The sequence below is a fragment of the Lepidochelys olivacea genome (genome assembly GCF_965140295.1).
Source record: "Lepidochelys olivacea isolate rLepOli2 genome assembly, chromosome: 4".
Lineage (NCBI taxonomy): Eukaryota > Metazoa > Chordata > Testudines > Cheloniidae > Lepidochelys > Lepidochelys olivacea.
Genome location: NC_140414.1, coordinates 131,265,011 through 131,291,255, shown reverse-complemented (window position 1 = coordinate 131,291,255; position 26,245 = coordinate 131,265,011). Strand labels below are relative to the sequence as shown.

The 26,245-nt window shown below is 38.7% G+C and overlaps 1 protein-coding gene across 2 annotated transcripts in view; it reads right to left on the bottom strand.

Annotated features, from left to right (window-relative positions):
* The window catches only part of LETM1 (leucine zipper and EF-hand containing transmembrane protein 1), a 70,220-nt gene that overhangs the window by 5,052 nt on the left and 38,923 nt on the right, over positions 1–26,245 (bottom strand). The window contains exons 6-13 of one of the 2 annotated variants that reach the window (XM_084626786.1): positions 19,352–19,555; positions 17,556–17,675; positions 16,925–17,056; positions 12,955–13,134; positions 12,131–12,286; positions 6,575–6,709; positions 5,644–5,834; positions 3,589–3,745 (exon numbers count right to left, since the gene is read on the bottom strand). In XM_084626786.1, coding sequence (XP_084482912.1) covers positions 3,589–3,745; positions 5,644–5,834; positions 6,575–6,709; positions 12,131–12,286; positions 12,955–13,134; positions 16,925–17,056; positions 17,556–17,675; positions 19,352–19,555 — 1,275 coding nt within the window. The remainder of the gene's footprint in view (positions 1–3,588; positions 3,746–5,643; positions 5,835–6,574; positions 6,710–12,130; positions 12,287–12,954; positions 13,135–16,924; positions 17,057–17,555; positions 17,676–19,351; positions 19,556–26,245) is intronic. The other variant, XM_084626787.1, reaches the window with a different exon arrangement.

The following is a 26,245-nucleotide window of genomic DNA, read 5'->3' as shown; positions in this document are numbered from 1 at the left end:
AGCTACAACAGATTGCATTCTCTACACTAAATAAACCTAGAGTGAATCTGACCCTTAGAGCAGGGGCGTTAGGCATCGAGGCTGCTTGGTATAACTATGTGGGCAGGCCACATGACATTCAGATTCTGAATTTTCATTTTTTAAAATATTAGTAGGCCTTACTGATTGTGAAGAAAGCCTTCCAAACATGAACTGAGTGTAAACCTCATGCAGTAGTGTCTTCCTAAGGCTGCAGGCAGCCTAAAAAGATGATTCAGGTTTGAACTCTTCCATCGCACATTATCTCATTGAGGTATTTGCTCAAATTCCAATAATGACAACATTTAAAATCAGCATGAAATATTACACTGCTATTCATTTTAGTGGCTGGAACTGAAGGACACGGGGGGGTGGGAACTGAAAGTTGCTGGAGAAAAAGAAATTAAGATAGAAGAACAGGAGGAACAAGCAGGAAGAGAAATGAAGGGCAGAAATACTGGTTTCTCTAAAGCTGACTTTTTTCCCCGCACTGAATGATGCTCAATGCAACAATAAAGTTCTGAGCAAATAATACAAAATGTTCATAACTAAGGACCTGATTTACTATTGTGTTATTAGCTGTAAACCAGTGGAATTATACTGGTGTGAACCTATAATGCAGTGGTAAAGCAGACCCGATATTCATTAGTACAAAAAGGCCACTTTCTGCACTTGATCTTAGTGCAGACCTCCAAATGAAAGGAAGTGGAAAATCTGCCATGGACTGAAGATAGTACATAGTCCTAAATTTATACCCTGGCCCACAGACCATAAGTTAAATTCAGCTTTTGTCTGCTAAATGAGTGTGACACTTCTGCTTTATGTGGACTTGCTTTTACCAAAATTTAAAAGCAGGTTGTATCCTACAAGAGTGATCACCACTGTAAAATCAACATTTACCAACAGCTAAAATATAGTTGTCTCAAACAGACTCAAATAATGATGGTGTCTCAAATACTACCATATATGTCACAGATGTGTTTTAATACACTTAACATCTTCCTCTTGAGTAAAATCATCTTCCTCTTGAGTAAAATCAAAGAACATTATCAAGTTAAAAAGAATATTAGGTTTTAAAATAAATTACTAATTAAAAGTTTTAATCACCTGAAAGCATGAGAAAATGATGAGACAATAGCATTTTAAAAAACCCTCACTAGTTTGATTTTTTTAAAAAACAGAAAAATAGCTCATTTCAGGATCTGTAGTTTTTCTGAAGTAGCTTTTTTAAAAATAAAATTTGACATATAAAAAATTAGTATTATCATAGATAAACACTATGAATAAACATATGATCCTAAAGCCCAGGTAAACCAAATGCAGAGCAAAAAATCACATTTAATTAAAAAAAAATTAAAAGGGTTTTCAATCTTTTTGAAGACAAAGGAAGAAAGTTAATTATCCCTGTATAAAATACTATAAAAGTCCACAATGGTGATTTCAGTCCACAGAGATTTAAGGATAACTTCATCTCTCGTATAACCACCTAAGTCTCTGAAGTTAATGGAATTACATCAGGAAAAGGATTCAGCTTTTAGTCTTTATTTAACTTGATAAATGTAGTTCAATGCAACAACAGCTCAGAGCCGCTGTGAAAGGATTTTTTTTAAAAAACTGAAGGCCTAAAAGAAGTGGACTTTTACTAAAGAGGAAAAAAGGAAAAAATTTGATTCAGCAGACCAGATATTGTATTTTCTAGTCTGCTCTTACTATATTCACTGCTATTATAAGTCATCACTTGTGTAAAGCAGAAAAATGACTTTCAAATGAACCAATCTAAATGTTTAACAAGGGTTTCAGTACATCCCTAGAGCTGCTTCCACACCACTGAAGTAACAGAAAGGAAAACAGGGGAGGGCCAGGAAAACTGTGGGAAGGGAGAAAAAAAAATGGAACACGACAGCTAGAAGGAGAGGAAATGGACAGTATTTACAGCACAACCCAGAATATCCAAAGTGCACTAAACGGGAAGCGGGCATGATGTGCATCTAAAAGAAACATGGGAGGGTTCAGACTATTGGGGTCCCTGAAATTCTGTTTCAGAGTAGCAGCCTGTTAGTCTGTTAGCCGGTTAGTCTGTATCCGCAAAAAGAAAAGGAGTACTTGTGGCACCTTAGAGACTAACAAATTTTTTTGAGCATAAGCTTTCGTGAGCTACAGCTCACTTCATCGGATGCATTCAGTGGAAAATACAGTGGGGAGATTTATATACACCCCACTGTATTCTACACTTCAGTCTCTTTGGTCATTTGATTACAGACCTAAAAGTGGCGATTCTTCAACAAAAAAAAACTTCAAAAACAGACTCCAATGAGAGACTGCTGAATTAGAATTAATTTGCAAACTGGATACAATTAATTTAGGCTTGAATAAAGATTGGGAGTGGATGGGTCATTACACAAAGTAAAACTATTTCCTCCCCTACTGTTCCTCAGACGTTCTTGTCAACTGCTGGAAATGGCCCACCTTGATTATCACTACAAAAGGTCGTCGCCCGCGCCCCCCCGGCGCTGCTCTCCTGCAGGTAATAGCTCACCTTACCTGATAACTCTCGTTACAGTGTGTATGGTAACACCCATTGTTTCATGTTCTCTGTGTATATAAATCTCCCCACTGTATTTTCCACTGAATGCATCCGATGAAGTGAGCTGTAGCTCACGAAAGCTTATGCTCAAAAAAATTTGTTAGTCTCTCAGGTGCCACAAGTCCTCCTTTTCCTTTTTGTGAAATTCTGTTGCTACACAACTCCTAAACTCCACAGGATTAAAGTTTCAAAACTGAAGAGATTCTGTAGCTCAACAGTAGAGGAGCTTCAGAGACAAACAGCTCCCTTCTCAGGACGACTGTCATTGTGCCCTAGGCTTAAGAAATGCAGGGCACAATGAAGCATCTCTCATATGTTCGTATGGTTTAGTATTCTGATATAGTAGGGAAAAATTTTGGCTAATACCAGCCTTAATGGTTTGTAGTCATTAAAAATCTCACAGCACTTTTCTTAAGAGAAGGGAACAAATATTTCCTCCCTTGCTACCCCCTTCCCAATTGCCTCCTCAAATACTATTTTAAACTGTATTTTCATATGCCAAAGCATTGTGCATAAACTTAGTTAATTTATAAATATCTAGCATAATGCTTTAATTAAAAAACAAGCTGTCAAGTTGGCTGGATAGTAGGAGAGATGGGGAGTACTACCAAAAGGCATCCCAGATGATATGCTCATCTGTGGAGGGGAGGGTTAGAGCTACAGATGTGGTTTTTACTAGGAAAGTGAACCTTTTGGTTTAAGGATGAAGAGGTGAATGCTGGATATGGGGCAAATCATGAACACATCCCCCAAACCAGTGGTAAAAAGTCTCCATTAATTTAGCAGTGGGTAGTATGAATTAAAAACACAAACACAAAAGAGTGATCTATCCTTCAGATATTCTAAATCACAGCAGGATCAAAATAAAGATCTGGGCAAAGAAAACAATATGAAATTAAGTGAAAATTGTAAAATGTAGCCTAACTCAGCAGTTCTGTAAGTGTGTAATACTGTTTTTATTTTATTAAACTACTCTGCAGACTCACCTTGGCAACATCATCTATATCAATCTTGCCGTCCTGGTTTTCATCTAATGCCTCAGCAATCCTATTCAGTTTGTTCTCTGGAAACTTCTGGATTTGTTTCATCACACTAATAAGCTCGCTGATACTGATGAGATTCTCCCTAAAGGGGAAACACAACCTGTATACAGCAAACAGTTACTACAAAGAAGTAAAGAAGGAAGAGGAAAGGATAGTAAAGGACATGTAATTGTATTTTATATTGAACAAAAAGTTTATAACCTAATCAAGAACTGAAAACAAAAAAGCAGAAGTGAATTATTTATCAGTTATTAGAGTTCTTTAGATAGGTCTTTATCCTCCAGACATATTCACTCTTACGGTTTCCACATGCTGATTTGCACAAATACAAGAAGCCACTGACAACTGAAATACGTTTGGTAAAGTGTGTGTGCTCCTCAGCACCTAAAGACCTTTGTCCTATTCATTCAGGGAGCACTACCCTGCCTCAGTAAACAAACTTGTTTGTCTTAGCGATTGGCTGAACAAGAAGTAAGACTGAGTGGAATTGTAGGCTCTAAAGTTTTGCACTGTTTTGTTTTTGAGTGCAGTTATGTAACAAACAAACAAAAGATCTACATTTGCAAGTTATACTTTCACAATAAGAGATTGCACTACGGTACTTTTACGAGGTGAACTGAAAAAATACTGTCTTTTGTTTCTCATTTTTACAGTGCAAATATTTTTAATCAAAAACAACATGTGAGCACTTAGTATTCTGTGTTGTAACTGAAATCAATATATTTGAAAATGTAGGAAAACATCCCAAAATATTTAATTTAAATTGGTATTCTATTGTTTAACAGTGCGATTAAAACTGTGATTAATCATGATTAATTTTTTTAGTTAATCGCACGAGTTAACTGCGATTAATTGACAGCCCTAATTTACACCTTCCAACCGAGGTCACACAGAGATGCAGAAGATGATGAAATCAACAATCCTTTAAGATAAGTGGTTTTTATTACTACGGTTTTAACTCCATATCTGCCTAACCTCAGGTTTTTGGCCACAGACTGATTTTTCAGAAGGGGGAGGATGTTTCCCTGGACCATCATTAAAAATTCCTGGATTTTTGCCGATGCCATGACAATCCTGAGGCTATGGACGTCATTGCAGTGACCAGACTCAAATGGTAAAAGTAACTTGAGGCCACAAACATTCAGCAAGCCCAGATTAAAATATATAGGCCATTCTTTGTCAGCTAAGACTGGTCATCAGCTGTTTTTCCCTACAACTACCTTTAATCATGTTTGTCTTAATCTTACGATAGCACTTGAAATAATTTACATTAAGCTAGGAACTGAGTGAAGACTTAATAAAAAAGGGAATACTCATCCTTAGACTATAAACTGTTTGGGGTACAGACTCTCTTTTATATTTCTACACCAAGCAGCAGAATGAGGCCTGAAACTTGATTCTGCAGCCTGACTGCAACATTAATCTGAGAGAGCTGTGGTGTTCCTTAGTTTTGAAGGTGGGGGAGGGGCAAGAAGAGAGACTCCCACTGAAATCAGAACTGCATGAGTGTCTGAGGTTTGAATTTTGTAGCACATCTGCATAATAAAACCTTTATGGAATTTGTTTGGAAGTCAGAAAGCGCGCCAAGATAAAATGTTGACGTATTCTGCACAAATGTAACTGAGGACATGATTCGGCCTGCAGAACCTTTACTACCGATGTCAAGCACAAGAAGGCAAGGTCCCAAAGAACCCATCCTGACTCAAAGCTCAGACTGAATTTGCAGGACTCGGAGTTTGGGGAGAAACCCATCTTTTTATTTGTATATTAACCAGATTTGAGATGGAGATCACCAAGACACTGAGATTGAAGCCCATAATGCTATTTTTGCAATCACTTTTCAGAATTAAACTGAACGTCAAACTTTTGAAACAAAAGTATTAATTAATTTTTTTCCAAACCAACCTAAGGCAAGAATTCATGTTTCAGCCTACCACACAGATTGATGGCAGTGAATGAGTTTTTTGAAAAGGAAGTGTGTTGCCATCATTCACTTACCCAATAGGTGGGCTAGCACCACTGTCAAACTGTCCATCCACCACCTTTTGGTCTGTCTCTAATTCATTAATAATTTTGTCAATCTGTCCAATCATTCGGTTCACCCTTTTGGTCAACCTCTTGCTTGCCTTAGACTCTTCCACCACATCCTCTTGTCCTGTTTTAGATAGCTCCTTTATCTCTTGCAAATCCTAGAGGAGATGTTCAAGCAAAAAAGCATTAATGAGAAGATAAATTTGCAACAACAAATACAGTAATGTCTAACAGAAAAGCAGGAGTCATATGCAAATCGAAAAGGTTGTATCAGGAGAGGAAGCAGTTATTGCTGTTATCAGACACATGGGAACAGTGAAATTTAGAGATTAAAAATGAAGGTTAATTTTAGATATTAAATGAACATTGTGGCTAGTTCTACATGTCCCTTACATAGTCCTAAGAATCCTCAACTGTTCCCCTCCTCCCAATTAAAAACCTTTGCATCCATCCTAGGATTTCAACCCCACATCCTTCCAGTGTCGTACAACTGGACCCGGACTTCTTTCAGCCAGCACCAACACCACTTTACAGATTTAAGAAATTGTTCTCCATTGATTCTAAGAGGCACTCCATTCCCCTCTCATATCAAGCTGCCTCTAAAGCACAGTCAGCCCAGTGAGCATGGAGTTAAGACCAGAGGCCAGATCCTCAGCTGATGTAAACTGTCATAGTTCCATTGACTTCAGCTGAACTTCAACAACTTACACAAGCTGAGGATCTGACATTCCTGCATGACAGTGTACCACACAATAACTGAGCAAGTAGGCTTCTCCAACAATTTCCAATTTGGGTTATCTCAGCACACAAAAATTGTTATCGTTTAAGGTTAGTTTTTCTAAGAATATGTATGGACAGAGCAAGCATATAAATAGTCCTTCTACACCCCATTCTTTACCTCACTATATTCCTGAACATCATCCTTTAGCTCCTCAAGCTCCTCCTTTTCTTTTGTTAACAATTTCTTCTTTTCCTTCAGTTTGGTGCAAGCATCACTCAGCATGTCAATCTCCTCCTTGGTTATTTCCTCACCCTAAAAAGTGAAGTATCCAAATGAGCATAGGACACATTTGTGGTTTCTTTCAGAAAAAAATTGACACAGTGAGAGTCTATATTCTTTTAGGTTTCAGAGCAGGTAAAATACATAGACTGATATTTTGAGATTGGTGCATGGATGTTACGTATATTAGAACAATCAATCTACTCATTTTTAAAAAGTGAATTAAAGATAGTTTTTGTTACTATAATTGTCTTTTAGCCCCTCAGGCAATTTCTGTGATTTTCACAGCCATATTTCCCCACTGTTTAAAAAGTGTTTCTCTCCTACCTGTTGCTGTGTGAAAGAACACAAACAGAGGAAATGACTGACAGAAGAAAGAATGAAACTGACTATGAAAAGTTCTGAAATTCACATATCAATTGAAAAAAAAAGTTCCTTCCTCCTCTAAGCTCTTTACATTTATAGTAATCTTTGGTAATACTTGTAAAATTAGCAGATAACACATTTCAAGACAGTTGTCTGACTTATAAACTGGTGTCTTTTTAAACACCGAATACTTAAAAGTAAAAAATCCTAACCTTCAACTATCCCAAAATGAGAACACCAGAAGCTAGACTTGAAAAATGGCTCGTCACAAACAAACAGAACTAAGAAAGGCTAGTAATCTCTTTAGCTGAAGCCAGGAAATTAAAATAAAGACAAAGACATAAGCAAACACATTTGCATTAATCCATTAGAAAAAAATTGTATAAATACCATTTTAGCCTACAAAAGTAGCACAGACTGTAAAGTGCTATAATTATTTGTGACATTTAGCTCTAATTGCCCATCTTATGAGAAAAGCATTTCACCCAATTGCTTCATGGGAAAGTGCCTGTTCACTTCATCACCTATCCTTTCCCAGTTCACTGATAAATGAACACTGAGCACAGATCATAATGTACTCTCCCAATAATTAAATGATAGCTCTGACCCTTCTTGGTGAATGTACTTGCTGAGCAGTAGCATGAGGAATCAACATTTTCTCCTGAAAAAATCTGCAAGAAAATCAGGCTAGAAGCTTTGCTTTTTTGTCAGATCACCATAGCTGCAATTCCCAACTTAACAAGTGGTACTTAAAGAGTGTGTGGGGGGGGTAGGCAAGCCATCAACCATTAATATATCAAAGTCTCTTTTGCTAGTCCATTTAACACCTTATTCCATTTCTGACAGTGAAATATGCTTCTTTATTAACTGTGTGTGTTTATTTTGGAAAAGTCATGTTTGCACAAGATTTTGAAAGAACTTTCAGTATTCCACAAATCAAGTATACCAGTGTACATTCACATTGTACATTCACATTGCGGGGAGGGACAGCTCAGTGCTTTGAGCATTGGCCTGCTAAACCCAGGTTTGTGAGTTCAATCCTTGAGGGGGACATTTAGGGATCTGGGGCAAAAATTGGGGATTGGTCCTGCTTTGAGCAGCGGGTTGGACTAGATGACCTCCTGAGGTCCCTTCCAACCCTGATATTCTATGATTCTAAGAGTAAGGAAGGATAAGTAATAGTTGCAGACCTGAGTTCTACATACACCTAACTTGGGGGGGGAGGGATAGCTCAGTGGTTTGAGCATTGGCCTGCTAAACCCAGGGTTGTGAGTTCAATCCTTGAGGGGGACATTTAGGGATCTGGGGCAAAAATTGGGGATTGGTCCTGCTTTGAGCAGGGGGTTGGACTAGATGACTTCCTGAGGTCCTCATATTCTATGATTGTTTAGACACCAACCAGTACTGGGTTTTCAATGCTTGTGTACCTGATTTTATATCTCATTTACTGCATGAATCATATCAAAGAGCGTCTTTCTCTCACTCACTCACACATCAAATAACCAGAGATCAGCTCACAAACAGTGAGAACCTTCTTCGTGTCAAAACTGAGGTTCTGGCATTCTCTTAATTTACAAAAAGAAAAGGAGAACTTGTGGCTCCTTAGAGACTAACAAATTTATTTGAGCATAAGCTTTCGTGAGCTACAGCTCACTTCATCGGATGAAGGCATCCAATGAGGTGAGCTGCAGCTCACGAAAGCTTATGCTCAAATAAATTTGTTAGTCTCTAAGGTGCCACAAGTCCTCCTTTTCTTTTTGCAGATACAGACTAACACAGCTGCTACTCTGAAACCTCTTAATTTACAGGTAGCATCAATCTCCCTACACATTTTCAATGTAGTTTCTAAAATTTATAACATAATAATAAAGAAAAGTCTCAGAGCTAAGACAAAATGACAGTCAATTAGCACAAACTCATCCATGCATCTTCTATTTAATGGGTTAAAGCAATCAGTTTAAAAGAAAGTTGTTTCAGAAAGTATCTAAAATTACTCATTACTCGTCTAAAACAGTAAGTTTTTGCCCCACAAAAAAAGTGACTATATAATTTCTTTGTTGGAGTTATCCTGCTATTAATACAACCTTACTTATTTTCATTTAACTAAGGCAGTGATGATTACCTAAAAAGGCAATTTAAAATATTCATTTAAAAAGTTAGCAGTGATGTTGATCTGTAGGAGCACTGGTGTCCAGAGAAATCTGATCATCACATCTCCTGAACAACAGTAAATTTTACAATAATTAACCAAAAAAACTAAGAGAAATTCAACTAGAAGTTAAATTTAAGGTGCGTGACTAAGTGGGAAAAGCCCATATACGTTATTTTACTCCAGAAAACACTTCCACAAATAGTAGAAAACCCAAACTGAGCATCATAAAATATTTGATTTTCTACAGCAAAACACAAAGCATTAATAGATCCTTAATCAGCTAAATAATTCAATTTCTAACATTAGAAATGTAAAACATGTTCCTAACCTTAATACATAGGTACCACTGCCACTTTTCAAACTTTGCAGCATGTAAGAGAATAGTAACTAGTAATGTAAGTTGTTGCATTAAGTTAGTGTTCATTCAAACTAATATATGAAGCAGATGCTCTATGCTAGTCTAAACTGAATTAGAAAAGGCACACAAACATGCACAAAAACTACTACTGTGAATAATTTATTTCTCAAAATGTTAAACATCAGACAAGCTAGAAAATGTAGAACACTATTCAGAGAACTGCTCATGAAGAATTCCTCAAAACAACAAGTATTGGCGGTGGGAGGAGGAAGAGTACAAACTATAGAGAATATATAGTCTAGAAAGTGACATTTGTATTGCTTTTAGGAAAAGAGTTTATAGAAAAGTTTCCTTAATTGTGACAAAATGCCTGAAGCCAAGAGCACAGTCACATTTTCAAACAAGATTTTCCACAGGGCAAATCTGACAACCACTGAACAAGATAAAAAAAAACGGATAAACTAGTTGTTTGTGTGTGTATTGATCAATTCATAACTTTCCCCCTACAACTCCTTTAAAAAAATTATAATTATATTCTAGGTTTTTGGGGTTGTAACAGTTATCTTTTTAGAGAGTTCTCTGAAATGAGAGCGCCGAGTTCACCATTTTGTTGTATGATAGTGAGGTTAGTCTACTGTGCATGAATCAGTGTCCTAGCAGGTCAGTTTTCAAGATCACAGTACAGGTGCCATTGATGGGGTCCACAAAAACCACTCGGTAGTATATTTCCAATATTTTCAGATTATAATAATGTAATAAACAAAATACAGCATTGTTATTCATGATTGAGAAGGTTCCATTTTCCTCTTTATGAATTCAGTTCCCTCCACGAAACAGTATGGATTTTCAGAAGCTTGTAAAATTCTTCTCTTAACATAATATATGTATATTAGGCCCAAGATCCAGCAAAGCACTTATGCCTAGGCTTATGGCCTGTGCATGTTGGGGGACAGTGAACCAACCATCATCTAACCCCCACACCCGTCATTTTATAACACTATAATTTAGCTATTCAAATCTTGTGTTAAGTAGCTAAACAATAAAATGGACACCCTGAGAATGTTTTCCCTTCATCTTGACAATTCCTTTGCCACATCCAGGTGAACTGATCACAAGTAAAAAGAAAAGGAGTACTTGTGACATCTTAGAGACTAACAAATCTATTTGAGCATAAGCTTTCGTGAGCTACAGCTCACTTCATTGGATGCATCAAGGTGCCACAAGTACTCCTTTTCTTTTTGCGGATACAGACTAACACGGCTGCTATTCTGAAACCTGATCACAAGTAGTATCAGAAGTGCACAGCTACTCAAGGTAAAAGGTTTTGCTACAACTGATTCTTCGCCAAGGGATGCAATGATGAGACTCATCTCTTTAGAAAACTGAGCTGTTAAAGTAAAAAGGAAAAGCTTATAAAAATAGGAAAATACCGAGTATGGTCAAACAATGCTGGGAACAAAAAAAAAAAAAACATTCAGTTCCCCAGGGACATTTTTAAAACTTAAGGGATCCACAAATGGAGTCCAAAGTAGCAATTTAAAAGAAGCCAAGCTAGAGAACAAGATTTAAGAGTGGAGAGAGGGACACTTCAAAAAGATTCTGGCAAATTCAAATAAGCCTCTGGCCTTGGGTGAATTTCAATAGAGTTGATTTGGACAAGCTCCCTAAATCACTAGACCGACACCTAAATGAAAGGTGGTAAGTTCAATAATCGCACTGAATCCTGCCAACAGAAGCTGCTTGCCCCACTGAAAGAAGTGAGTTTATAATGATCCCGGCATTCTTCCTTTTAGCTTAAGATACTGTTTGGCAGCTGTGTAAAGCTAGTAACATTTTAAAGTGCTCTATTCTTCCTGCAGCCTGTAAGGAAACCCGACTGGGTCAAAACTTAGTTCACAGCTGATTCCTGTATTAATGAGTTTGTTGTACATGTAAAAGATTCCAATACAAAATATTAGAACACTAGGAATTACACCATGATAGAGACAAGGGGCCATATTCTTGCTCTCAGTTACCCAGTCTACATACAGAAAAAAACAAAATTGAGTTCCTGAAGCTATACATACATCACTGTAACAAAGAAGTCTCCTAAACCATCATCCTAATTCTAGAAGTTAGTAATTCTTCCATCTTCTGACTATGCTCTTCAGGAAAGAAACCCATTTTTATCTTGTTTTGCAAACTGCTATACATATACTCCTGTCCAATGGTATTATATAAACAATAAACAGTAAAAATGGAAGTGCAGTGGTCTAAAACTTCTAAAGCCACAGCAAACAACCTCAGAACTAGGAATATCAGCTGCACAAAATGGAAACATTTTAAGATTGTGGACAGGCTTAGCAGTTCTCTTTGTCCTAGGCCTTGTATGCAGGCAATCTAAGGGTTTGGGTCTAGACAGATTTCTCTTCAGGAGGTAAGATAGCTAAAATAAGCAAGTCTGCTAAGATTTTCCTCAAACTCACTGAACTGTGTTGAGGAAATTCAGTTGCCTCTAAATACAGTGATATTTTTATACTGGATCAGCTTACACTTTTCAAACATGGTTTTAAAACCGGTCTTTGATTCCAAAATTTACCTTAATGCCTTCTAACACTGGTGCTGTATCTTTCAAGGTCTCTGAATGCAGTGTCAAATCCACACTAGCCAGTTCATGTTCAGTATCCACAGCTATCTGGCTTTTCTTTACATGTGCAGCAGCTGCTTCAAGATCCACTGCAGACTCCATCTCTTTCTGAATTTCAAAACCACATTCAAAAAGACATTCATTAATACAGAACAGCATCATGTTTCTTTGTTTTCAGAATCATCTCCTTAATTAGATACAGGTTCCATGACTCTACAAAAGCAGTCTGAACATCTCTGCCAGTTACAGATTGACTAATTTCAATTACAATGTGTAAGCCCATTTCATGAAAATATTAATAAAAATATGCCTTTTAAGATACGGCTTGATTCAACAATAACATTCAGTTTCCATAGACAAGTAAGCCAAACACTGTTATAGCAAGTATATTCACTTTTTTTAATGTTAAATATTAGCAAATCCAACTGAAAAGAATATTTTAGGTTAGAAAAATTTGGAAACTGTTTAAAGAAACAAAAATATCTCCTGTTGCCTTGAGTAACAGAATCAAACGTAACAGATGGAAATGACATTTTAGGTCATCTAGTCAATCCCCTGAATTGCAGGATTGTTCTCTATATTTCTTTTTCCTCTGCCTCCTATGTTTTAAGATGCCCCACATCTTCCAAATGTGGATTTTGAAGTCTTTTTGATTACAGACAAAACCCAGAATAGAGGCACTATAAATTCCAAAAGAAACACAATGGAGTCCACAATGGGCTAAGTGTTCATGCTACTGATGCACTTAATTCTCAACAGCTGGAAGTTGCACTTACCCTTGCTGCAACCTGAAGGATTTCTTTGGCTTTCTCAGCAGCTTCAGACATTCTTTCCATCTCTTTTTCTTGATTTTCTTTTCTAATGGCTTCTTCTTCCTGAAGGGTTGCTTCCAGCTTAGCTTTATTATCTACTTTTTCACCCTCAACTTCTGCTGCTTTGACTTGAGCCTCTTTGGCCTAAACAGATTGGAAGGATGACATATGAACAAACTGCTACATTTTGAATTCAGAGGTCTTAACACTTCAGTGAACACACTGCCAAACAAATAAAAATTATACTACTAGTGCAGTCCACAGAGAGAATTCTGTTTATTTTGAGAAACCTACAGAGCCTTTCTACTTTGATATTGTTAAAGTTTTTCATTCTCTCAAATCACTAAGCAGCTGTGCAAGTCATTCCTTTCTCCTGTCCCCTATATGAATCTTTCTCAGGACAAAATTGTAAAGAAGTTTTGAAAACCCATTCCTTCAGAAAAGACATGTTTGGCAGAGCATATTTTTAGATTAACTTTTACCTCAGTAACCTCCCCCAACATGGTAGACCATACACATGGGAAGATGCAGTCCCTACACTGAAGAGCTTACAATCTAAGTCAAAAGCAACATCAGAAGGGTGAGGAAGATAAATACATACAATAGGAGTATAAATAAAAGCTAATTTTGACTATTAACTACACTGGTCTGCCCCCCCTCCCCCCAGCTGTCCTGAAATTTTGCCTATTTCTTGTGGTATCATGGAATCATAGAATATCAGGGTTGGAAGGGACCTCAGGAGGTCATCTAGTCCAACCCCCTGCTCAAAAGCAGGATCCATCCCCAATTAAATCATCCCAGCCCGGGCTTTGTCAAGCCTGACCTTAAAAACTTCTAAGGAAGGAGATTCCACCACCTCCCTAGGCAACGCATTCCAGTGTTTCCCCACCCTCCTAGTGAAAAAGTTTTTCCTAATATCCAACCTAAACCTCCCCCACTGCAACTTGAGACCGTTACTCCTTGTCCTGTCCTCTTCCACCACTGAGAATAGTCTAGAACCATCCTCTCTGGAACCACCTCTCAGGTAGTTGAAAGCAGCTATCAAATCCCCCCTCATTCTTCTCTTCCGCAGACTAAACAATCCCAGTTCCCTCAGCCTCTCCTCATAAGTCATGTGTTCCAGACCCCTAATCATTTTTGTTGCCCTTCGCTGGACTCTTTCCAATTTATCCACATCCTTCTTGTAGTGTGGGGCCCAAAACTGGACACAGTACTCCAGATGAGGCCTCACCAATGTCGAATAGAGGGGGACGATCACGTCCCTCGATCTGCTCGCTATGCCCCTACTTATACATCCCAAAATGCCATTGGCCTTCTTGGCAACAAGGGCACACTGCTGACTCATATCCAGCTTCTCGTCCACTGTCACCTCTAGGTCCTTTTCCGCAGAACTGCTGCCTAGCCATTCGGTCCCTAGTCTGTAGCTGTGAAGAAAGGAGTCTTTTAAAAGGGATTTAAAGACAGGCAGTTCCATGAATAGGGGACAGTGCAGAAGCAACACAAAGATGGTTGTGAGACACACAGATGGTTAAAAGAAAAGGAGTACTTGTGGCACCTTAGAGACTAACCAATTTATTTGAGCATGAGCTTTCGTGAGCTACAGCTCACTTCATCGGATGTAGCTCACGAAAGCTCATGCTCAAATAAATTGGTTAGTCTCTACGGTGCCACAAGTACTCCTTTTCTTTTTGCGAATACAGACTAACACGGCTGTTACTCTGAAACCTGACAGATGGTTAAGACTAGCATTGCTAACACAGTGGGAACAATGTAGTAAAAGCTGTAACTGAACAAATATTTCTATAATCACATCTTTGAAACAGCACCTACAAGTCTGTTAAAAATAAATATGTAGTCTTTAATAAATACTGTATCAGTCTTTACTAGTTGACTTAAAACCTTGAATAGCTTAATTTTTATAAAATTAACCCAATCAATCAGGGAAAAGAGGTAGATGAATGTGAATCAGTACAAGAACTATGTGGTGTTTAGGTAATTGTGTTTGGAAAGATACGTAATAGGTTCTGTGTGGCTGCCTTAAAGATGTAATGGTCAACTGACAGAATGATAGCTACCACTGTCAGCATACCCTGAAAATGAAATGGCTTTAACATTACAGCCAGTCCTCGGACTTATGACACAAATGGTTCCTGAAAATTGAGTCCTAAGTTGAAACGTTGTAACTCGGAACCGCAATCCACTCCATTACGGGACCGAGCACCATAAAGTCGAAACCAACAGTCGTAAGTTGAATCAGGGTGTCAATTCAGAAAGGTCGTAAGTGCTGTTCGTCTTAAGGCGAACATCGTAAAGTCGAGGACTGCCTGTACTTTCAAATGAGAACCTTCTACTGAAAGAGACCGGATGAGACAGATCAGGCTTCCAATATCTGTGACCCCCCCAGACAACTGAATTCAAAATTGTGACTGGAGCAGCTACAATAATGGGGACAGGGGCACTGTAGGACAGCTGATGAAGGATTGTTAAGGTTTACACAGGTCTACACTAGCACTATAGTGATAAAGTAGGTTGACTTTGGCCCTGTTTTATTTGGGGAGGTGATATTATTGTGTCAATGTAATGGGGTGCCTATGGGAAACAAATTCAGGTGTGGATACATGCAAAACTAAATTCATAACAAGACTCTGGTCAACATAACTTGGTAGTGTAGATCAGACTTTACTAAATATCTATCTCAAAGCCTGGGGACTTTTAAGGTCTTGTTTATGGAACAAATTGTCACCATGAGTAGGGAGCAAGAGAAAATATTGGCAAGATAATTAAAATGAAACCAAACGCAACCTTCAGGGATTTGGGATAAGATTATTCTCCAAATCTGGAGAAGATTAAAACGTTGTGTCTCAAGAAATCTGTGAGAAAAAAGTTACTCCCAAGATACTTGTCAGAAAGCTTAATTATAACTGAGCCAAGTAATGATGATTCCAAAGAGGAATTAGTGTGTTTTGAGAATCATGCTGATCTCCCATGACTAATTTCTAATGCAAGACTTCAGATACAGCATGCTCTTAAAATGCTTCACTAATGAAGAGTTGGACAGACTCTCTCTCCCTCTACAAAGCAGTAGAGCAGGCAAATTTTAGTTTCTCCTGCTTACTCCAGGATTTTGGACATCAGAGATATATTTCAGTTAGGCTCACCCAATATGTTGCTCTTAAATGGAAGAAGAAAGAATAGACAGCCAGGCTGCCTCTTATTTATTTTCAACTGGAGACCAGCAGAGAAACTTGAATTTGCAGATAGAGAAATTTATACTTTGCCCAACTGTGCGTTGCACAGGAGCTTGCAGGAGTCAGGGGGTCACAATCTGCATAACTCAGACTGCAGCCACCCTCACTGTACCCATCTTTAACATGGCAGTGGAGCCTGCAAAAGCTACAGACCTTAAGATCTTTGTCTTGCTCACTATGTTCTTTACCTCATACTGAGACGTAGTACTGCAAGCTTAGACCTATGGTTTTTTGCCTGTTATGCCTGTGGATTAAAAATGAGTGTGCAGCAGGACACATTTTGACTTGAGGATCATTCTTTGGTCAGCCCTTCAGTACATGCCAACTTTCTGTGTGTGCTTTCAAGGTGGCTCAGAGCCTCCTGTTAAGGACAGTTAGGCTTTCCCCATGACTATGCATAATAAAAGTCTTCCAACTGCTGCCTAGTCACTCTGACCTGCAGTAGTGCATACAAAATTTTCAAATGCTGTAGCTGGTTTTGGTCAGCCAGTCATCCAGCTAAGCAAACGAATACATTTTTCATTTAAGTACATCACAGTGGCTACACTTTTTACCCAGGGCCAATACAAAGCTAACACTTAACACTAATAACGTGATTAGTACGTATATATACAGAGAATGCCAGTTTTTAGAGAAACTAGTTTTTGTTGAAAGATAGTGTCCTGGTTATATAAAGTAATACATACCACACTCTCTGGTAGTGTCTGAAGTGTTGTTTTGAGCTGATCAGCTGGTGAAAGTGTATCCGGAAGATACATAGCTCTGGATAAAATAAGCAATGAAGTGGGGATTTGTTGGTCCAGGTGCAGCTCTAGCCACTGTAATTCAATAGATATACCTATACAGTTATATTTTATCACACAGAAAAATAGGCATTTCACAGCAAATTGAAAGTTACTACTTATTCTCTAGATAAAATATAATTTATACTTTTGTGTGTGTGTATTTTATACTCTACCTTTTACCGTTACTAATGTATTCCCAACAGAACTGAGATCTTTAGATGAAAGCCGCTATGTACAATAAATGCCAGAGCTGCGTTCTTTTAAACAAAAGATATACATGGGATCAAAAAGTGACAAAAGGTGGATCAGGTGTACATCAACTTTAGAACTATCTGATTAGACCCAACTCACAATTTATGAAAGCTCTATAATTTTAGTCTGATTAATGTATATTACTTTATACCTCAGAAAATAGTAACAGGTTCAGTAAAGGCCAATACCCACATTGTTCATCTACATAATATGCCTACACAGAACAGTATTACTATTTTATGATTAAACAAGTACTGAAGTGATCTTACTGGACATATACCTGTTTAAGTTGTTCCTTTAGTCGTTCTTCTGTTACGCCAAGAGCTCTCATACCTCTTGCTCTACATGCTGCCTGCAGTTCTTTAACAGTCAGACTGTCAACTCCTTCCTCCGCAATCAGCTATACAAGATGTAAAATAAACACGTCACATGTAATGAACATGTAAAAATGTTAACAGGAAAACAACAAGCACATAGATGTTTAGAATGACCACTAGGGGCTGCTGTGATAATAAAAAATAGAGAGCCGCAATATTTGGAAAGAGAGAGTTAGACAACATTTATGTTGCACATTTCAAGCAGAATTAATTGTTTTAAAAGTTCCAGAGCTGCATGGGTTTTTGGGTTTTCTTGGTAAATATTTTAAATCATTTCTATGACATGACGTTTAAACTTATAAAAATATTTTTTCTTTCATTCTAAGGAGCTACTCCTATTGTCATGAATGGTAGATAAAAGCACAGATTAATGGGGGAACATACAGAAATCAAAAGATTAAAATGGTATTGTGAATGTAAAGGAAATAACCTAGTGTTAATTTACATATAGCTGAACTTTCCAAATGGATAGTCCTATCAAATCCATGCTTACCCCTTACCTCAATGGATCCCTATTTGGCAGATTTTAAGAACTGGAGAGGTGGGTTAATGAGCTGTAGTTATAGGAGATGATTCAGAGCTGTACTGCCCATATTGATGAATTTATTAATCAGAAAACTGTAGTATTTTTCACTGACTAATATTTATCTGTCTCTAGAAGTCCTTCATAAAACAGGACTTGCCTTCCCAAAACTTCCATAATTGAAAAGTAAGTTTTCCTTCAAACACGAGTGGCTTTTCAGAACAAATCAAAGCTACTGGATTTTGGCACTTATGAAAAGTGTTCAATTAACAATATTGTTTGTGCAGGCATACATTATGCAAGCTTCTCCAAAACAGTTTTGTCAATGTAATCAGACCTAATATATTCAGAACTAACATGAAACATTTCAGTTCTAGCCCTCCTGGACAGAGAGGCTGCCAGTCATGGTAAAGTGTGTAGTGAGGAAAATGAGCACAAATGGCTAGCGAAAGACACAATGAAACCATCAAATCCATCTTCCTGTGACCACACCAAATCTGAAATCCACTCTCAATTAAGATTAGCGCACTAACCGAATGTTTCCAGTACCAATGCTATACTTTTTTGCCTTATTTTTAAAGGGCCAGCAGTTCTTTCCTAAATTGAGGAAGCTCACCTAATTTTAAGGCTTCAGCGTTTTTGCTGAAGTATACAATTAGTATTAATAAAGCTAAGAAACAAAAATAAGCAGATATATACAAATGTTTTGTTTCTAGGTTTCAGCTACACTTGAGAAGATTAGATTTTTATCCGTAAATGTTGGTAAACACTGATTTCACCATACACACAAACCAGTATTTCCATCAATAATCATTTTTAAAATGTACAGATAGGCAAAGAAAGAAATATACTGCTTAAAACTTATTAAAGTTTGATTAAGGATATTTACTATATATGTTTTGACATGTTGACATTTTATGTTAAAGATTATAAAAAGTTATTACTTTTTGAATCTCAACATGTTACTAAATAATGACTGTCTTCCTCCCCTATAATTTCCCACAACTGTGAAATTTTAATTCTACAAAAAATTTTAAAAAGCTTTAAAATAAAATTGATAATATCCACCAGAAATATAAATATAAAAATTAAATTCTGCCAAGCTTAATTATAGCATTGGAACAGAAACTTTTTTTTTTTTTTTTTTTTAATCAAAGCATGACTAAAATGACTTACTTTGTCATCTGCTTTCATGGACCTCAACCTCATAATCAGCTGGAAGCGCAGAAAGTTATTTGTCCCGATTGACTGAAGTTCCAACAGTTTACAGAGAGCCACCAGCTGAGGCCTAGTAAGATTGTCCAGTGTAAGCTCATCTTCAAACAGTTTAGAGAACCGTAAGATCTCCTCATTACTAGGTCTTTCACCAGTCTCTCGGATCTAAGAAAATAAAAAAAAAATTCTCTCAAAGCAAATTTACTGGATAAATATCGCTTTTAACAATAAGTACTGTACAGTTCTTAACTACAATATTTTGTTCCAATTCCGATTAATCATAATGTTTTCACATTGTGTATTCAGAGACAGGGTCTTTTGTCTTTCACAGCAAATAAAAGGTTGTCAACAGAACAGTCTGCATTGTGTAATCTGAATGGGTTGGTATACAAATAAATTAAGTGCTCTGATACAGTGCAGCACTGATTATCTAGGAATACATAAGCATATTTACTGGTTGTACTGTAGCTATATCATCTTGAGTGGTGACCTACACAGATCTCATGAGCTAAGCAGAGTCAAGCCTAATCAGGACTTGAACATGGCATCTGCAAGAAAAACCCATATGCTACAGGAAATGGTGATAACAACTGCTCTCTTTGATTAGGTATGGAGCCATTATAAAAGAATGTTAAGGAGTGCTGTGCTGTTGGAGGTACAACAGAAATCCTCATTTATGATTATTAAAGATGCAACAGCATTTTTTGCACTGATAGGTTTTCATCTCCGGTATCCTCGTCAAATGCTAATTTGGGTAATTATCTAAATTCTCCTTACAGTTGCAAACGGATATGACATTACATTTCACTTCCTGTCCTTACCTACAATATTACCTAGTTTGTAATATTGCTATATACTGTTACCATATTCTACAGCAGAGGAGTCTGTACTTCCAAGTGACACTATTCCTGTGTACTAACACTAATTTGAAAACCACCTGGAATCCTTCTGGATGAAAAGGCACTGTCTATTAAATGATTAACATCACTTTACAACTATATACTATAACGTCTAATGGCAGCTGAAAGTAATTTAATTCAGAAACTGGAATAATTATTTAGAGAAACAAGAGGATTTCTCAATTTTTTTTAAACTTGCTCCCAAGAACACAACATGCCATGGCTGAAGATTCATCTTCATATAAGTTGCACTTTTTTAAAATTTAAAAATTATACATCATCCATCGTTTAATACACTACCAGTGATATGGAGTTCAAAGAACCTTACGGGTTAATGATTCCGTTTTATTTAGAACCCTGATCATTCCATCATAGTACTTAATTAAGGCTACGTCTTCACTAGAGTATTGGAAATCCTACTCTGCCTGACAAATATTATTTGAGCTAGCATCTCATGTATATTCAGACACCTAAACAAAACCTGCACTATGAAGTTTTGTCATTGAATCATCTAGCTGGAAATCTGGGAATTTGTTCGTCCTCTGGGAGGCTGATAGTTTTCCAGTCATCAGATGAACTTTTATTAACCAGAGAACACAGAAATTTGGAAGGTAAGGAAGGCTATGAAAGCATCAACCTCAGGAGTGTCCCTATGTTGAAGAGACTATAAATTGGAGAGAGAGAGGTGAAATGAGAAGATGCATTTTACAATTTAAGAGTGCCCTTCTGCTCTGCTACATTAGCTTCTGCAGAAATTAGGAACACTGATCCACTACAGTAGCCTGCAAAAGGGATCTTTATAATAGTATTTTCTCTTCTGTTTTAGTTTGAATTTCACCCATTTTTATGATCATCATATCTGTCAAAGGCAAAGAAAAAACTATAGTCCGTTGCTTCCTGTCAAGGTTCCTTCCCCACTCTGAACTCTAGGGTACTGATGTGGGGACCTACATGAAAGACCCCCTAAGCTTATTCTTACCAGCTTAGGTTAAACGCTGTCACCACCAAAGTGTTACACAAAGAACAGGGGAAGTGTCCACTTGGAAATGTCTCCCCCACAAAATTCCCCCAAGCACTACACCCCCTTTCCTGGGGAAGGCTTGATAAAAATCCTCACCAATCTGCATAGGTGAACACAGACCCAAACCCTTGGATCTTACGAACAATGAAAAAGCAATCAGGTTCTTAAAAAGAGAATTTTAATTAAAAAAAAGTAAAAGAATCACCTCTGTAAAATCAGGATGGTAAATACCTTACCGAGTAATCAGATTAAAAACAGAGAATCCCTCTAGGCAAAACCTTAAGTTACAAAAAGACACAAAAACAGGAATATACATCCCATTCAGCACAACTTATTTTATCAGCCATTTAAACAAAACAGAATCTAACACATATCTAGCTAGATTGCTTATTAGCCCTTTACAGGAGTTCTAACCTGCATTCCTGCTCTGGTCCCAGCAAAAGCATCACACAGACAAGAGACCCTTTGTTTCCCCCCCCTCCAGCTTTGAAAGTATCTTGTCTCCTCATTGGTCATTTTGGTCAGGTGACAACGAGGTTAACCTCGTTAGGTGAAAGGGTTTTTCCTCTGGCCAGGAGGGATTTAAAGGTGTTTACCCTTCTCTTGATATTTTTGACACTTCCAAAATCTGTTGAGGGTGCAGAAGTAGCTTTCCCAGTTCACAAATGCATTAAAAGATTCGGGAACTCCCAAATCACACATCACGTAGGGCTTTAATCAGTGGCTCCGAGAAAGATAAGTATACCACTAACGAAACACCTAAAATATTTGGATTAAAAAAAAGAAAAAAAAGAAGGAAAGCAGTCTAGCCTTTTATTATTTTGGTATCTGCACTGTATGATGTAAGGAAAGTGAATGTGATATGAAGTTTGTCTCATATTGCAAATGATTAAGTTGTAGTGTGACAGTGCGCAAGCGCAAACACACACACACGGCAAGCCTTGAAAAATTCTCTTACCCATCATCACAGAGAAGTAAGAAAATATCCCTAGTGAATATGGGGACCTATGTCAATTTCTGAAGAAGTTAACCATATTTTAAATTGCTACTAGCTTTTATGGTTGCAACGTTAACCTTCCCACTGTGAATCAATGCAGTGGTATTCTTCCTGTATCTGCAGACAAAGTTCCAGTACCTCTTCTGCTGCTCATAAGTCTGCCAAGAAGCACCAAAGAAATTAGGCAACTCAGTTTCATTATTCCTGTTCAGAATCTTGGGAGCACAGGGAAACTGCCAAAAGTCATGCCAATTTCCTGCTACTCAAAAAAGCTATGTCCAGGAGCAGAGGAAGACATTGAACTTATTTACAAGGGAAAAAATTTAAAGGATGAGAAGAGAAGGTTACTCACCATATGCAGTAACTGATGTTCTTCAAGATGTGGAGGTATATGTGCATGCTGACATTTCTTCCAGGATTCTGTCCCTAGACCTTGCTTGGGTGTGCCATGGTTCATAACTTCTGGGTAAAAAGAAAAGGAGTACTTGTGGCACCTTAGAGACTAACCAATTTATTTGAGCATGAGCTTTCGTGAGCTACAGCTCACTTCATCGGATCCGATGAAGTGAGCTGTAGCTCACGAAAACTCATGCTCAAATAAATTGGTTAGTCTCTAAGGTGCCACAAGTACTCCTTTTCTTTTTGCAAATACAGACTAACACGGCTGTTACTCTGAAACCTCTGGGTAGTAGGTTTATGTTAAATTTGTAGATTCTTTATCTGCAAGAAGGGAGGAGCGTTGCTTTTTTCCCTTGCCTTCCTCAACCAGAGCCTCTTGACTGCTGCAAGGGTGACAGTCTGATACTCGGTTCTTCTGTCAGAATAGTCTGACTCTCATAAGACGGGGTGAGGAAGCAGGAAGGAGAACAAAAAAAAACCCAACCAAAAACATGGCAGGAGGACAGAGCAGAAGGGCTACTACTTCTTCGAGTAGGGTCCCTATGGGTGCTCCACTGTAGGTGCAGCAGTGCCTCCTGCACCGGGTATCGGAGATCTTCGGTAGCAGTGCCCATTGGGCCAGATATGTGCTCCTCCCCATCTCGCACTGGGTGGGGGGAAGGGGAAGAAATCAATATATTGCGCTGTCTGGCCCAACTGCCTTCAGTGCCTTCTCTATCACAGAGCTTATCTTTCAGCTCCAAAGCAGAGGGGAGGAGGGCAAGTAGCACCAATAGGGGGACACATCTTGAAGACATTAGGTACGGCACATGAGGAGTAACCTCTTCTTCTTTGAGTACTATCCCTATGGATGCTCCACGGTAGGTAACTGTAAGACCAGTGCTCCTACAAGGAAGGCTGGGGCTTCAGAGTGGCATCCAGTAAGGGCATCTGAAACTGCGGCATGGGTAACTGCAGGTGGTCGCTTTGCAAATGTCAAGGACCAGCACATGGTTGAGAAAGGCAATCGAGGTGGAGAGAGCGAGTGGAATACACTCAAGTTCCAGGTGGATGCAGCTGGTTGTGCAGTTGATAACAAAGGTGTATGAACTCAGATCCATTTGAAAAGGCATTGTTTGGATACAGCTACTCCCTTCAGTTGTTTGGCAGTTGAGAGGAATAAGTGTGACAATCATCTGAAATTTTCATTCTATCAAGGTAAAAGGCTACTGCTCACCTAACGTCCAAGGTGTGTAGTGTCGCTTCAAGTTGGTTGGTATGTGGCTTTGGGAAGAAGCAGGGAAGGTGGACAGGTTGGGTCAAATGGAAGGACGACAGCACCTTGGGTAGGTGTTTTGAATGCATGCGTAATGTGACCCTGTCCTTATGAAAAAGTGTGTATGGGGATATGCCAAGACAGCCCCCATTTCTCCTATTGGTCAGGCAGAAATGCTATGAGAAGTACTGTTTTCATGGAAATAATGTAGGAGCACATTGCCATGGGCTCAAACAGTGGTCTGGTGAGACAGCTCAAGGTGAGGTTGGAATCCTGTACATGAGGGTAAAAGTTCAAAAGACCTTTAAAGACTCTCTTCACGAGCGGGTGGGTGAATACGGAATAGCCATCTATCTCGGGCTGGAATGCTGGGAGATCAGTGAAGTACGTACGAAGGGAGCTTGTAGACAGTCTAGATCTTAAAAGGTCAGGCCTATAATCTAGAATGAGTGGTAACAGGGTGTTCATTGCTGAGACATGATTGGATATGCACCAGGATCTGAATCTTTCCCATTTTTGGAGGTAAGTATGGCAAGTCATGTCATGTCTACTATTTAAGAGAACCTCTTTTGCTGTCTCTGAACAGGTCATTTCTGAATCCCAAAACCAGGAAGGAGCCATGCCTTCAAATGAAGGAGACAGATGTGGGCCGAATCCTCCAGCCCAATCCTGAGAGAGGAGGTACAGAATCAACTGCAAGGTGATCAGAGAACATACTGTCATTTATAGGAGGTAAGGATACCAAATTTGTCGTGGCCATGTTGGGGCTATGAGGATGACTCTGGCTCATTCCACCTGTATTATATGAAGTACCTTGAACAAGTAGTGAAAAGGTGTAGAATAGTGGGACATCCCACATAATAAGGAAAGCATCTCCCAGAGAGCCATGGCCTAGACCCACTCGTGAGAAGACGTGAGAGCATTTGGCATTCACTACTGTGGCAAAAAGATATCTATGTGGGGAAATTCCCAGTGGCTGTATATGTGCTGAAGGACTCTTATCTCTAGTCCCCACTCGTGGTCTTGAGATATCGTCTGCTAGGGGAGTCTGCCACGGTGTTCTGGTGTCTAGGAAGATATGTGGCCGAAATGTTGATGTCATATTGAATACACTAGTTCCACTATTTCAGTGCTTCTGAGCACAGGGAGTGGGATCTTGTTCCGCCTTGTCTGTTGATGTAGAACATACAGGTGATATCGTTGGTCGTTACTTTTATGGTCCGATTTCTGATCAGGGGTAGGAAATGTCGGCACCCATTGTGAACCGCTCGCAGTTCTACAAGATTGATATGCATGAAGGATTCTGCGGAGGACTACATTCCTTGCATTGTGTGGGTCATAAGACATGCTCCCCAGCCACTTAGGGAGGCACTGGTTGTTAGAATCAGGGACTGTGCTGGTTGGAGAAAAGGGACCCCATACAGACGTTTTGGGGTTGTGTCCATCAGTGTAGTGAGTCCTTGATCTTGACAGGCATGGATAAGAGTTTGTGAAGATGGTTTCTGTGAGGTATATACACCATGTGTAGTCACGCCTGCAGACAGCATATGTACAACTGTACGGGGAGATGTCAGCAAACCAGTACAGTGCCTGAAACCACTATGGTTTATTGCTAAAAGTAGCCAAGTCAGCAGTCTGTAAAGTGTCCATGTAGCAAACTCAGCTTGACCAAGGCAGGAGGGGAGGGGGTTTTGAGTGCCACAGAAAGGGCAACTTGACCCGCGTCCTTCCTGATAAGAATTGTGTTGAAGTTGCTGATACATGCATTTTAGAAGAGCAGGATGTGCCCCAGGAATGTCTATTGGGGCCTCAAGGCTGCAAACTCTGGAAAAACCCACACCACGTTAATCAATAATCAGAAGGAGCCTCTTGCTTGCCCATTGGAACTGCTTGCTTAACAAGTTTTCTTTAAGGGACATGTCATTCTATTACTAATGTATAATAAGGGGGAAAAGTTTGAGGTAGTGGGACTCTTCAGGACTGGACTCTCCCTCTGGATACATCTTGTGTTCCCCACTGGCAGCCGCCATGCCACTCGAAAGCCACACTCAGCTTCGGTAATTATCGAGGGTTGGGGGTGTTTTACTAACCTGTTGCGGATGTGTGCAAGTGCTTGAGACTAGGTAAAGTTTAGCTTTAAGTGAAAGCACTCGCGTTGTCCTGTTTGTGCCAGCCATTTATCGGTCGGACAGCCCTGTCTCCCCTGATTTATTTCCTGACACCACCTCGCACAGAGTAAAAGTTACCCGGGGTTCTTTCAGCCCACAGCTCTGGGTAACGCAAC